This window comes from Chaetodon trifascialis, chromosome 5 (genome assembly GCF_039877785.1).
Source record: "Chaetodon trifascialis isolate fChaTrf1 chromosome 5, fChaTrf1.hap1, whole genome shotgun sequence".
Taxonomy (NCBI): Eukaryota; Metazoa; Chordata; class Actinopteri; order Chaetodontiformes; family Chaetodontidae; genus Chaetodon; species Chaetodon trifascialis.
Window position 1 is genome coordinate 13,530,518 of NC_092060.1, and position 14,801 is coordinate 13,545,318.

The following is a 14,801-nucleotide window of genomic DNA, read 5'->3' on the forward strand; positions in this document are numbered from 1 at the left end:
GCTAACCCGAGGAACATGAAGCAGCAGGCAATCAGATCTGATGAAGCCCATGGACTGAGGGGCCAATTTTGCCGGCAGCGTGGTCATTTTCCAGAAAGGAATCCTTTTATCATCTGGATAAAAGCATAGAATTAAGTATCATATCTCTCTTGGAGATGAAGACCACCCAGCCGTATCATATAAAATCCAAGTCCATAAGACATCACCGCCAATAAATAATAATAAGTGATTGAGTCCAGAAGCTGAAGCTGAAGCGGATTCCTGCCTATAAATCATGACTGACACGAATACTGCCTCAACAACCCTTTTCCTGCAAATCGTAGGAGAGATGATAGTATTTCTGCAGAAACAGCCAACCTTTTGGCTCAGCACATACGATTATTTATGTTGAATTTGAGAGTTTCCTTTTTGATGAGATATTTCTATTCTGTGACTCTCAATCATAAATCCATCCATAGCAGAAATATTAATAGCTCTGGCTCTGTAGAATAGCATGCACTTAGTGGTGCTGGGTAGTGGCTCTGCGGTCATGTTAGCAACAAATGTATGTTTGACTTTCAGAATAAAGCTTGCTGACAATATTAGGTTTCGGCACCAAAACTTTGTGGTAATGTTTAATCAAAACATCATGGTTTGGCTTAAAATACATACATTAGTTACTTACATACGTATGTTACATTACATGAACCCCAGTGTCCTGGGTTGAAGTCGTGTGGTTGACCCTTCTTACCCCAGTCTCCTCCACAAGTAGCCTTTTTCACTCTTTATGCAACTCTGCAGTAGGACTACGCTGCACATTGAAAAATTAGGCTAATGTGACAAGTTGGGAGTGAGAACAGTTGTCCATGGGCATGACAGTTTGCCACAGGTGAAACAATATTTCTGGTATAGATAGTGAAAAGAACTGGACATGAAACTGAAAAAAACTCAGATGTTTAGTTCCTGAACAAATTACATGCGTTAATATCAAGTCCAGCATTATGTGGCCTTTGCATCAGCGGGCCATGGTCGACAGCATCAGATGCTTTTTAATCTAAAGCTGATACAATGTCATTTACAATTTCAATGCAAGGACTCATTCTTGACATTTGGTGCAGCCTTATTGATATCTTAATGCTTGCTAATGTGCAGTGAACATACAGCGAGAAAATTTGTTTTCTCCTCAAAAATCTGTGTTTGTTTTTTTTTTTAAAGTGAGCCAGTGCAATCTCCAAAATCCCCTGAAAGATGCAAACTTCTTCTGGATTACAGGAAGATAAAGAAAATGAGGGGCTACCTGACACCCTGAGGGGGAAACATGTCACCACTCACAATAAGTAAATTACCTCTAGTAACTCATACAGTGAGGTTGTAACATTCGCAGTGTGGTGAGTTTAGGCATCTCTGTTGCAGAAACTTTATGTCGAGGGCACCTGGTGGATGGAAGGAAAAGGACAATGAAGGGCCAGTGGAAACAGAAATGTGGCAAAACAGTAATTTCAATTTCATCATTTTCGGAAGGGACTACACAATAATTCCTCATAGATAGCTGTGTATAATCAAAGCTGGAGTTGGTAAGAACCATCAAGAGAAAGCTAGATTTTGAAAGCATCCAATAGAAGTTTTGCCTCTGATACAGGATATTGAATTTCCTCTTCCATCAGCAGGGACAATTTCCCTGATAGATTTTCATCTCTTTTCTTTAGCATGAGGGAGATTACAAGATATCACAACATGGGCAGACGTTTGCTACACACCACAAATGAAGTGTCATTAACCTATATTTGATTTCAAAGGTTTCTAGTAATAGTTCATGGTTTGACATCATAAAGACTTCAGGCTTATGAGAAGCGTAAATTTAAAACAAATAGCTTGCCATTTAATAATTTACCTCATTAGATCCCACTCACCAAAACTGTCAGAGAGGGGAAACAAAAGCCTGTCTCATTTATTTACTGTGTTTTGTCATATAAAATATCAAATGTCATAAATGTTCAGCATGTGGCCCGCCCCCCTATTTGAATGAGTTTTATGAACAAATCAGTACCATTACAAATAAAAAACACTGACTGCTGAACAAAGAGAAGCCTTTGCTGAGATTCCTGTGGCGGGATCTGAAGACGGACCAGCCTCCAGCTGTGTACCAATGGAAGGAGCATTTCCATATGACGTGCAGCCTCTGCTGTGCAGCATTTTCCCTCCAGAGGATTGTTGCTCAACAAAGCCCCACAGGTGAAGACATCCATCACAGAGCCTAGCGGTGCTTCTGCGCAGACAATTGTCTACAAAGCCTGGAAGGCTCAAGGGATGCTAAAGCTCTTCTAGACAAGCTAAGAGCTTCATTGCCCACAGGAGGATTTGAAATTCTGCAACGGGCCAGTAATGTGCTGGATGTGAAAAGCTATCTTAGCACTGAAGCAATGTCCAGGCAATATCTACAAGATACTAGTGACTCAGTATGATTCTTTGGGATGCATCTTACTATTTGCAACATGAGCCTGGGAAACTCTGGAGACTGAGCTCCCATGCCTTTCCATCACACCACCCCATTAGCATTTCCCACCAAGCCAATCTTGAATTTGCCTCCACTGAGCTCCATGTCTTCTGTGATGCCTCTGAGGCAGCTTATGGCCGATTCGACATCTGTATCTGCATAGAATCTTATTCTGATCATGTGAAATATCACCCGCTACTAACCACTGAGAGACAATTACTTTATCTGTTGTGAAAAAAAGTGCCCACATTCTCATATCTCAGGGGCTCAAATGTAGCTATTTTGTGGTCTCCTTAGCCTTCTGTGATTGGAAACTGAATATCTTGGCCAGTGTGTTTGGTTTATTGCTTCAGAAATGCTTTATATAACACCCCTGATGCACAATTTATACTGAACCTTTTTTAACATAGAATTGTGAAATATTAACAAGATGTCTGTGTTTGTCACTGTTTGCAAGAGTCTCTATTGGACACATGAAGGCGCCATTTCCATGCACACGGAAGGAGAGGCTCTGTGTTTTAGCGAGGACCAGTAAGAACCTTGGCAAGTTGATAATGGCTGCTGTTGTAAACCTTACAGTTAAGATAAGACAGCATTCTTAGGACGAATCACACAGGCGTCCACATTCAGAGGGTATCTGGGTTATTTAAAGAGACGTGTAGAGAGAAGAGGGTCAGGACGCAGATGTTACGGACTGTAGAGTTATAGTTTGGAAACAGCTTATAGTCTTAATTGACAGATTGTTGGTAAACATTTCCGGTTGCCTGCCTGCAGAGACAACAGAGCACAAATATAGTCTTTATTAATGCCATCAAAGCCCAACAAGGGACTCTCCGTTGCCTCGTATAAGAGCTTCGCATCCTCGCATTTCCATTACGCACAGGAGAGCGCTCACATGCCTTCTGGCCGAGCCCTCCTGGTAGAATGGAGCAACGCGCAGGCAGAGCCGTGGTGACTCATGAGGACCACACAGAGGACGCTGGTGAAACACGACTTTCTGGCATCTTTATAACCTAAAAAATGCACTTCTTAAATGCCCCTGCATGCGTAAAACCCATTAGTACTCCAGTGATCATGTCATTGTTCGCGTCTTCCTCCACTGCTCCACAGGCGGAGGAGTGTGGTTTCGTGCCTCAAAAAGTTCAGGACTCCCCGCAGAAAAATGCTTTTGAATTTTTTTGTATGTAATTTTTTTTTTCTCAGCTGAACATTGGAGTATTCCCACCATGACCACTGCACCCTGAGGGGAGATGGATTTAGAGGTGAAGGATGTGAACAGGTCGAACTGCTTGCCCCGAAACGAGAGCGACCGCGGACTGAACGCGTCTTCCTCTGGAGTGTCCACTGCGCTGGCCAGCGTGCTGATCTTCACCATCGTGGTAGACATCCTGGGCAATGTCCTCGTCATCCTGTCCGTTTACAGGAACAAAAAGCTCAGGAATGCAGGTGAGAGACAAAGACAAACGATCAAGCGTTGATTTTGGAAATGGCGCACAAGATAATATGCTGATGTCAGCCGCTTTAATGGGCAAGGTGTGGGAGATATGCCTAAATTAAGAGACACGCAGACACTTAAAATACAGCAGGGAAAGTTGTTTATTTGATCAAAATTAATGTGAAAAATAATCTGTTTAACAGCAGACTCTACAGTCAAAAGGCCAATTCCTTGGCTCAGTGTGTGGGATACGCCGCTCTCCTCAATTATGACTAAAATTATATAATATAACATGTAGCGTGTGACTTCGGTGTTGGGCAATCAGGCTGCTATCTATAGTGAGCCTCCAGTCTCTGTGATGGAGTTTCCACAGCCTTGCTCGTCTGCCTTCATATCTCTTCATAAATAATAACACCCTCTTCCCTCCATCTGGCTTTATCCTTGGTTCTCCATCCCAGATAAATCACATCCCTCCTTGTATCAAGACCTGTAGTGTCCCATGAGCAGCCAAGGTGAGAGACGCTGTTGTATAGCTTCTATGTCCTTTTGCACAGGTTCTATGTTGAACTCAACCTCATATTTTGTTGTCTTACATTTCAAGTGTCCTAGCAGCAGTGTGAAGGCGAGGAAGATATTTATTATGGTCACTTAGATTGGTCACATTTTTCTTTCTTGGCAAAATATGCCATCATCGTTCATTGCCCTCTTCACTTTCTAGCCTGTAGTTTCCTCAAATGGCCACTCAAATGGAAGTCAGTTCATGTCATTTTCAGTGGCTTGTACCATTTAGAAAAATTAGGCTGTAAGCTGCTCCTTTGATTCTTTTGATGAACTGCATGGAAATTATCACAGGTGGAGGGGGGTCAGAAAAGTCAGAGGGTGATGTAAATTTCCTTTTAGGAGGCTAGTCTGATTTGAGTAGAGCAGGGGAGGGTCTTTTGTTGTTTTTTCCGACCTCAGACGGCGACCCCTGCAAAATGCAACCCTGCCTCCAAAAGCGTTGGATGAAAACATAAAACAGAATGAGATCATTTGCAAATAATTTTTTACATATTAAACCAGTTCAAAGACAATGATTTTTAAATGTTTTATCTCATCAACTTCAATGATTTTTTTTTTTTTGTAAATATCTGCTTATTCTGAATATGATGCAGTTGGAACAGGAGACTGCGAAAGCTCCAAAAACACCTGCTTGGAACATTCCACAGGTAAACAGGTTCATTGGTAACAGGTGATAGCATCATGATTGGGCGAGTTACACAAATAGTCACATCAAAAAATTTTGATCAAAATGGAAGCTTTCATGTGCACAAATATATGCAGAGGACAACAGTCTTGTGTTGATCCAGGTTTTATTTTCCCATCATAACCAGCTAGCAGCTGGTATCCAATGTAAGAAACACAGAGTACACTTGGATCTTTTTAGTTATTAGTGTTTTTAGTGTATTTTGTTATTAGTGTATTTAGTGTATTTTTGACTATAGTGAAAATGGTTGATTAATGTATCAGAGAAGTAATACATTTTTCAGCTTACAAATGAAATTTGAATTCACAAGAAATAATGCTCATTTCAGTGCGCTCAGCTATTTATGTTGTTTATTTGTTCGAGCTTGATCAATACTTTTGCTGCCTACTGTTTGAGACAAACAGAAAGCTCGAAATACAAACTCATAACACTCCTCTACTTATGTCACAGAGAAACCTTTCAATTGTTTTATCACAAGCAAAACAAGCTGTAAACACACTTAGTTGCTTCTTGTACCAATCTAACACTGTTATATTATTTTGAGATACTAGGGGGGATTGTGTTGCACTTTTTTCCGGCAGATGGTCCAAAGAAAATATTGATGCTCCTGACGAAGGCCTTGCTTTTTTAAAAGCATAGCCCATCCCCCTGAACAAATGCAATTATCTGTCATATCTTGGGTTGCACATTGTGTCCATTTCCTTCTATAAAAACCTGATAATATCTTGTGACCTGGAGGCCATTTCTTATCTGGCAATGGGAAAACTCGGGAAGTGACAAAAAAATGCAAATTAAAAAGAACCAGTCACAGGACAGTCTGTATAAATGTATAACAATGCCCTGCGGGGTTTATGGCAAAAGAATCTGGTTTTGAAAATATACTGTCCAATCACAAGAGCGATATTGTATTATTGTAATGATATGATCAAACCTTGTGATTTGGCTTTTCAAACAGAACAGAACAGTGAGATATGTTATCAGAATTGTCTTCCAGAGGCTGAAAACAGAGCAAACTGTAGATTTGATGTTGTGCTGCAATGCACTTGAAGGTCCTGGAGATCCGGCGCCGTGCAGCATCCCCATCCCCACCAAGTCTGTGCTTAAACGGAAAGTCAGGAAGCACTTCAGCTGAGGCAGAAGACTAAGTACAGGGATCAGAACATGATGCTAATTAGACCATTCGAATCAGGCTGCGGGATTAGGTCAGCCAGCATTTGCAATAATGAGCTTTTAATTACAATTTCAAATACATTACATAACACATCCAATGTGTTCCTGTGTCCAACAGCCAAATGGAGTTTGGCAAGAAGTTTAGGAGCCGGAAGAATAATTTGATTATCCAGTTTGCAAAAATGCCACAGTTGACTGGTCTCAAACAAGAGTGCAGAAGTAAATTGCCTGTTCAGAAGTCTTCTCCATGTTGATGGACGACAGACACTGCACTGATTACAGACCTCATGTTACTGTTCTCCCTCTAATTGGACTGACTGACAGGTCCAGTCACACGAGAGTCCTCGCCAGTGTCGCGGTGTCCCGTTGGTCAGCATGTGTGAGTAGAAACCTGAAACTCCGGTAGAAGCTTGGAGCCTTGAGCTCATGTTGTCTTTCTTTCTTTCTTTCTTTCTTTCTTTCTTTCTTTCTTTCTTTCTTTCTTTCTTTCTTTCTTTCTTTCTTTCTTTCCAAGTGTGTCCCCAAGTGACTTAAATTGTTACTGCTGTCATCAATCACCTTTCTGGTCTTAACAAACTATTTATAGGTCTGGCTCACTTAGTATGAATGTTTAATCGTACAGCCTTTCCGAAAAGGAAAGCGTGGAAAGCTGTGATAGATGGCTGTTTTGTAAAGTGGTAATAGGTGCAGCATGATATGATAACAACCCCTGGGTTCACAAACTGACTCATTAGTGATATACTGTGGTGTGATTTATGATTTACCGTGGGTAACGACTATGCTCAGATATTTCTGTGGAATCCAGGCCGAAAACATCCCATCTCGTCTCTCCATTACACACTATTCAGACTGCTGCTTTGCTTCCTCACGCACAGCAGCAGGACCTTTCCGCTCTGCTTCTCTTCAACACACTTGCCTCGCATGCTGCCTCCATGTATCCCTCCGCCACTCAAACCCTTCAAAACAACACATGCAAGTGCCCACATCTGGTAGATGCTGGTACATCTTCTGAGTGATATATATCGTCATATATTTGAAGAGAATTTGCGCCATGTGACTCATTTTCGCAGGTTTGCAGGTTCTCTCAAGTGTGTACGTGTAACAGGATCAAACCAGTGAATCTTCAGAGGGTGGAGCATGACACTATAGGACTGCCAATGGGGTGTAAACTGTAGAGTTTCCCACTGGGGTTAACCATACTAAAAATACACTCACAAATACACTCATGCACTCATAAGAGAGAGAGAGGGCCAGAGAAACAAGGAAGGGGAGCAGATGGAGGAAATAAAGAAAGAATGAGCTTGACTCTGTGTGTGTGTGTGTGTGTGTGTGTGTGTGTGTGTGTGTGTGTGTGTGTGTGTGTGTGTGTGTGTGTGTGTGTGTGTGTGTGTGTGTGTGCGTGCGCGCGCACGTGTGTGTGCAGCTTGCACCTCCATATCAGGAGTTGTGGGTTGCAGGGTGTGTGAGGTTGAGGATGAACTTTTTGTTAAATCATGCACGGCATCCCCTCAGTTACTCCACAGTCATGAATAAAACCTAAAAACTGGAGTGTCCAGAGGGGGGGTTAATTGAGTCAGAGGACTTAGTGAGTCAAACCAGAAGCCAATTTAAATTGACAGCACAGATCCACGGGGAATATCATTTAACACACTACATTAAACATATCTTCTTCTCCTGACAACAAAGTTGTAGATGACATTTAGGTTTCAAATGTGGTCAGCGTGGCGGTAAGATATTATCAGATTTGGATTATCTGACTAAGCCATTCCTAGATAAGGTAAATGCTCCATTGCTTACACACCATTCAGTCTTTACTTCCACTGCAGGAGGCTGTTTTGCTTGATTTTACATAATTCACTAACATCCTCATGTTTCCGTGATTGCGCCTAACGAGTGAAACGCGATTGGACCAGGCGCTGCTTGTGTCCTGATGGTCTGATTTCTCTCAGGGCCAGTGAGTCTTATTTTCTCCGACATAGGGGGTCTGATTGGTAGATGGCCTTTGATGATGACGATGATGTTTTTGGCTGGGCTCATAGCAGGCTGCATCACCAAAAGGCAGCTTGTGTCAGTTTAATGTTAAACTTCTTCAAAAAAAATTCTCTGGCCCCTTGAACACGAGTCCATGCAGTAGTCACTACTAATTCATCAGCGCTAATGCCCTTGCCGAAAGGTTATTCTTGCTTATTTACGATAACATGCTGAGTAAATCAAATGTAATCTAGTTTGGGGTATGCACTTGTAGTAATAAGCCCTGCTGACATTCAGCCGCATTCAAGCAATGCCAGGCCTCCTCCACATTTTTATGAATTCATCTTCCTTCAAAGGTGTATAAATATAGCCGGGTGAATCAAAGTGGAGTATATCACGTTTCCTGTATGAGCAGTGGGAGTGATGGGATACAGACGGTGGGTTTGACAGAGGAACATAAGCCCCTGAGATTCACACTCACACACAGCCATGCAAGACATCAGATTGAAAATCAGCCGGCAGCCTTTTTGTTTTGTCTTTTGGTTTGTTTAGCTCTCCTACCTTCGTCTTCATTATGTGCCCATTCTTGCCCCTGCATAGCTCCCTTTTTATTTCCCACATTGTTCTTTTTGCTGTTCAGAACTATTCAGCTGGAATGAAGCATTCTGCCATAAATATGCCCACATTGTATATAGAGCCTATTTTGACACATATGTGGGTTTATATGCTGGGAGGGAGGATGTGAGGCAGTTTCTGTCTAATATAGTTTTGAATATGCTACTGAGTGCTGGCTGATTCTGATGACAAATATCTTGTTTCACTCACGCACAGCTGAGTGGTTTTCTGCTGTACTGTTTTGATTCATGTTTCATTTGGCAAAAAAAAAAAAAAATCTGTATGTGGCAGACAACGAGAGAGCTGTCTCTGTGGGAATTCATAGGGTGGGTGGTCCCTCGACTCTCAGAAGTCACTTTAAAGCAAGAATCAGTTGATTTCATGCAACATTTCACTTGGTTGACAGTTTTGAGAGAGAATACCGTACAGTCAGATCATTACAGAGCCAATGGTGTCAGAGAACTTAAAGGCCGCAAGTCAGCTGTCCCCGATGGCCTGCAACCAATCAGCATTCAGGTTAAGCTCTATCCAACTCACACTCGCTGATAATAATAGCTCACAAAGATGTCAGCGAGCATGACTCTATTCTGGTATCCAGGAGTGAGAATGTCTTTGTTGGTCTGCCGTTTAACACTAAAACAACAAATGGTTTTGAGTGCTGTGAGTTTGGGTGTGATGAGCATCAGGCCGGCCAAGCTGGTTAATTAAACAGCGAGAGGTAATGGCTTGTCCAGTGTTTTAATAATGGATGCCAACAAAACAAAGACAGTCATCTGGCCGCTTCACAACAATCCTCTCAGCGGCGTTTTAGCACTTACCTCATCCTCTTGACGATAAAGGGGAAAGAGGGTTCAGCCAGAGAGAACTATAAGGCTGTAGCATGCCCTGTCCAGCCGGTGCACATGATAACACTGAGCCGCATGATGTCAGCGAGGAATCAAACCACTGCACAATGACAAATGCACACAGTGAGTACTGTGAGCGTCACAAATACAATCTGACAGATTTGCCCACTGAGCTGACTCGAGGATGAAGAACAAATGCTTTTATTTTTATCTCAGCAGGCTTGAGAGAGTGCTTGTGCTGTTTTAGTAACCGGGAAATCAACCATCCCTGAATACCTGTGCCACGTCTGTCGAAAATGTGAAACCAATGTCTTGAATTTCTCCAAAAACTCAAAAATATCAGATAGGAATACACTTGCATATAGTTTTTGTCATGTTTTATGATGGTGTATGTTCTTTGTTATTTTCTTTATTACCACATCAGATGAATCAAGTTCAAGTCAAGTAAATTAAAATTAGACTGGTTGCTAAACAACAGACTATAGCAGTGTTGTCCCTGGGGTGCAGGGATTATAACAAGCTTTGAACGTCAAGGATTGATGGCCAACATGTGTTTTAAATCCACCCCCATCATATCTGCCAATCAACGCTGTTGTTTCAGCTGTTGTCTGAGTGAGCAAGAGCCTTGCGCCTTCATACTTAGCTTCAAAAGGTGCTTTATGTTTTATCAAACCTTGAATCGCACCCAATGTCTGACACAAAATGTTGTTAAAATGAAGCATATTATATATAATCCTTTACAGATTATTTACAGAAAAAATAAATGTTTATATTCTAACCAGTGATGTAATGCTGCTTGAGAAACTGGCTCAACGTCGGTAATGACAAGCAGTGTGTAATCATATTTTCAGACTGGTTTGGTTTTGTTATGTAGTTTCTACCAGCGTGGTGCTCTTCACTACATGGAGAACACATTGTACGATGAAGAGTTTTATCTCTAAAAAGCTTGTTAAATTGTACTTAATGGCAGTAAACACTGGGTTTATTTGGACAAAATCTCCACTTCATCTTGACTTGTGTATGTGCAGCTTTCACACATCCTAGACCCTTTATTGCACACTCTTTATATGAAGCCAATACCTCTTTTACGAAACAATTCAATTGCATTGTGTCTCCACTTTATGTTCTTGTTATCTCTCTTCTTATCTGACAAACCATTACAGTTTGATTTATTGCTTTATTGTCCCCCACCCAGAACAGCTGCACTGTAACAATATCAGACATCATTTTCTATGATTCATGTCTTCTGAGGAGATCTGGTGTCACACTACCATCAACCTAGACCTCATGAGGAAAGGACCTTGTCTGGATGTAATCTGATGCTAAATCACCCATGTCCTGGGTTTTGTGTACTTAAACTTTGTGTTCGACTGTCTGTTCCTGCAGGCAAAGAAGCTTTAAAAGGACCATTTTATTGTGATGTACCCTATTAAACATTACAAAAAACAAAATACATCTACCCTAGGGGGTCTGCAAAGCTGCATTCAAGCACAGTGAAACTTTTACCTAACACCTAACATCAGCATGCTAACATGCTCACAGTGACAATGTTAATGTGCAACATGTTGATGGTCATGCATGTTGTCATGCTAACATTCACTAATTTGCCCTAAACACGAGTACAGCTGAGACTAATGGGAATGTCGATAGTTTTGCAGGTATTTGTATATAAACCAAAGAATTAGACAAATTAAAATTTTGACCTGATGTTGGCACTTTATGCACTTTCAGTTCAGCCTGCTGGTTCCTAGCTGTTCTCAATATCCAAAGGGTTATGAGATTAAGATGGGACTTTGTGATGATGGTACTCGAGAGGGTCAAAAGATAACCAATGGATGGAGATGGATGTCTCTTTACAATAAATCATGGAAATCCATCCAAGACATACTTCACTCAAAACCATGGATGTGAACCGCATGGTTGCGCTTAAGTTGGGGGATCACTAAAGTGGGATCCATCCTTTTGGTAACATGGTATCCATACCAAATTTCAATCCAATCCATTTGTTGTTGTTGAGATATTTCCGTTTGGACCGAAGTAGTGAATTGACAGACCACCCACCGCCATCCATCAAGCCACGCTCCTAGAATGGTTACAAATGCTGTTAGTTTTAAAAGTAAGTTACAGTGAGGAAAAAGGGGCTCCAACAAAAAAAGCTTTTGCCTGGATCCACGTTCGTGCTCCGGAGAGTACATGGTAAAAGCTTCATCAAAATGAGTCGCGGAGGGCACAATGAAGCTGCTCTTTTATGATGCTAAATCACAGTTGTGCCTCCAGTGACGAGGTTTATTTTAAGGAATTTAACTTGCAGCAGAAAGTGAAAAAGGAATGCTGTATGCTTTATTTATACACCAGTTTGGGTCATGTTTTGTCTGTTATCTGAATCTCCTACTGTTTCCCCAGGCAACATCTTTGTGGTGAGTTTGTCTGTAGCTGATCTGGTGGTGGCATTGTACCCTTACCCTCTGGTCCTGACAGCCATCTTCCACAATGACTGGACCATGGGTGACCTGCACTGCCAGGCCAGTGGCTTCATCATGGGCCTCAGCGTCATCGGCTCCATCTTCAACATCACAGCCATCGCCATCAACCGCTACTGCTACATCTGCCACAGCCTCCACTATGACCGCCTGTACAGCCTGAGGAACACTTGCTGCTACCTAGGCCTCACCTGGCTGCTCACTGCCATCGCCACAGTGCCCAACTTCTTTGTCGGCTCGCTGCAGTATGACCCCCGTATCTACTCCTGCACCTTCGCCCAGACCGTCAGCTCATACTACACAATCTCCGTGGTGGTGATTCACTTCCTGATCCCGCTGCTGGTGGTGTCCTACTGCTACATGCGGATATGGGTGCTGGTGATTCAAGTGAAACATCGGGTTAAACCGGAGCAAAGGACCAAACTGAAACCTAGTGATGTGAGGAACTTCCTGACTATGTTTATGGTGTTTGTGTTGTTTGCAGTATGCTGGGCTCCACTGAACCTCATAGGCCTGGCTGTAGCTATAAACCCCATGAAAGTTGCACCCAACATACCTGAGTGGCTATTTGTCACAAGCTACTTTATGGCATACTTCAACAGCTGCCTCAACGCCATCATATATGGACTACTGAACCAAAACTTTCGCAAAGAATACAAGACAATCCTTCTTGCTCTTTGCGTCCCACGATTGCTCCTCATGGAGACCTCCAGGTGTGCCACGGAGGGACTGAAGAGTAAGCCTTCACCGGCTGTAACAAACAATAATGTAGCAGAGTTAAATGTATAAAGCAAGTGTTTTACTGGAAAGCTTGGATGAAGTGTCTCTAACACCTCATTGTGGATGTGTTATATGACTCACCCCGTGCCTTTTCACAAGACCTGTTATCATTTTCCGGTTGTAAAGATGTAATCATGTTTGGAGAGGACATTGGTGCCATCATATTCCTTTCAGACATGTCAAACACTGTTCCCGTATGTTGGGTGGAAAACAACCATTTGTATCACCAGTACATTGTGTGTCTTTGTGGCTGCCTCCTGGAACTCTATGTAAAGACGAGAACACTGGTTAGGAAAAAAAACAGATAACTCCCCAAAAAGCATTTTGACCATGGGGGGTAATCAGCTTGGAGAGTTTCTCTCCTAAAATCTTTAATACGGTGAGTCAATTCATATGGTCTAACTTATTGTTTGGATGGGAGACTTTGCTTACTCTGTGTGTGCACAAGACTGACTCACTGCCTGTTGGCACAGACTGATTGTGAGTATGTCAACAACATAGTGAAAAGAAAATGAATGTATTTTCTATTTCCACTGTGTCTCTGTGCTCTTAAATGCAGAATTAATGATGGAAAAGTCTAAAGGTTTGTTTGTTTTCCTTCAATGCAATCAGCTGAAGCCTTTTTATTTACTGCTTGGCTCAGTTATCAAGGACTTAATGCTATTATTTGGATGTTAGCGACTGAGCATATTAGAACTGGGGTAGCTGCCAATTGGGAAACACATTTCAGTGTCTGTAAAAGCTATGCTGAGGTTTGGAACCCATTATTTCATCCTCAGTGTGGATGAATATGTATCTCAGTCCTCTCTCTGGGAATGTATGCTGTATTAATTCACCATGATGATGTTTCAGCCTCAGGCTTGTCTTCTGAGCAACAATGCCCACACAAAACACACTGGGAAATATTGTCTGCCGGTATTATTCAAGAAAAAAATCATATCTGAACATTAATGTCTGCTTATGGGACAATGCTGAATTTGTTGTTCACAAAATCGTATTTCCTTCATTTTCAGTCAACTGCCTTTCACCATTTCAATATTCACGTGTATCAATTTATCAGACTAAAAAGTTCAAAGCCCCACATGCTCACTTTCAAACCTTGAATGATCTAGGGATGATAAACAAAGCTAGTTCTTGTTTATTAAATGCCTGAGGGACACGATTCGCTTCGGGAGCCAGAGATGTAATTTCGTGATAGTGCAAGTGTGCCTGAGCACATGTCACCCTATCCGTGATGAGCTCTGACAGCCTCCCAGCATAATGTCCACCCAGCAAACAAACTATGAGCGGTTCACCTCACAGGGAGGCTCCAAGATGTCAGTGTGACACATTCTTGATATGATGCACTGTTACTGGGATATTAAAGGTATTACACATTCCTGATGTCTAATTCAAAGGATTTATAAATATTCTCAGCACACTCAAGCTGTTTTATAGAGCAAGGTGCCAAGTTGCAGAGGAGCAAAATGGCAGAAAAGTGTTCGACTCTGCTTGCAGTCGTACCAGACAGTGTCTGTGATGTGGAAGAAAGAAGCAGCCTACATGCTGGTGCAAGGTCAGCTACAGATGAGTGGCTAAAGGGGCTCGAGGGAAGATGACAGTATCAGCTCCACCACACCAAAGAGTCACAGAGTAATGTCATGTTTCCTTCTCCTCCTCTCACCTTCCACTCTTTATTCTCTCCTTTTCCCGCTATTCTTACTCTCCTTTTCCCGCTCTTTTGACTGTTTACAGTTATTCTGCTCGCTCCTGAAGCATTTTAGGAATAGTTTAACATTTTGGGAGA

The 14,801-nt window shown here is 42.0% G+C and overlaps 1 protein-coding gene across 1 annotated transcript; it reads left to right on the forward strand.

The window, feature by feature from the left end:
• Positions 1 to 3,003: 3,003 nt before the first annotated feature.
• mtnr1c (melatonin receptor 1C) lies at positions 3,004 to 14,394 on the forward strand. The gene is made up of 2 exons (XM_070962506.1): positions 3,004 to 3,919; positions 12,159 to 14,394. Exons 1-2 carry the CDS (start codon positions 3,724 to 3,726, stop codon positions 13,022 to 13,024), a joined length of 1,062 nt encoding a protein of 353 aa, XP_070818607.1. The 5' UTR covers positions 3,004 to 3,723; the 3' UTR covers positions 13,025 to 14,394.
• Positions 14,395 to 14,801: the final 407 nt, after the last annotated feature.

What these genes read in the sequence shown, in the direction of transcription:
- mtnr1c (XM_070962506.1), top strand. Translation starts at nt 3,724, where the DNA reads ATGGATTTAGAGGTGAAGGATGTGAACAGGTCGAACTGCTTGCCCCGA. An exon ending in CAAAAAGCTCAGGAATGCAG is followed by an intron (nt 3,920 to 12,158) that starts GTGAGAGACAAA and finishes CTGTTTCCCCAG; the next exon opens with GCAACATCTTTGTGGTGAGT.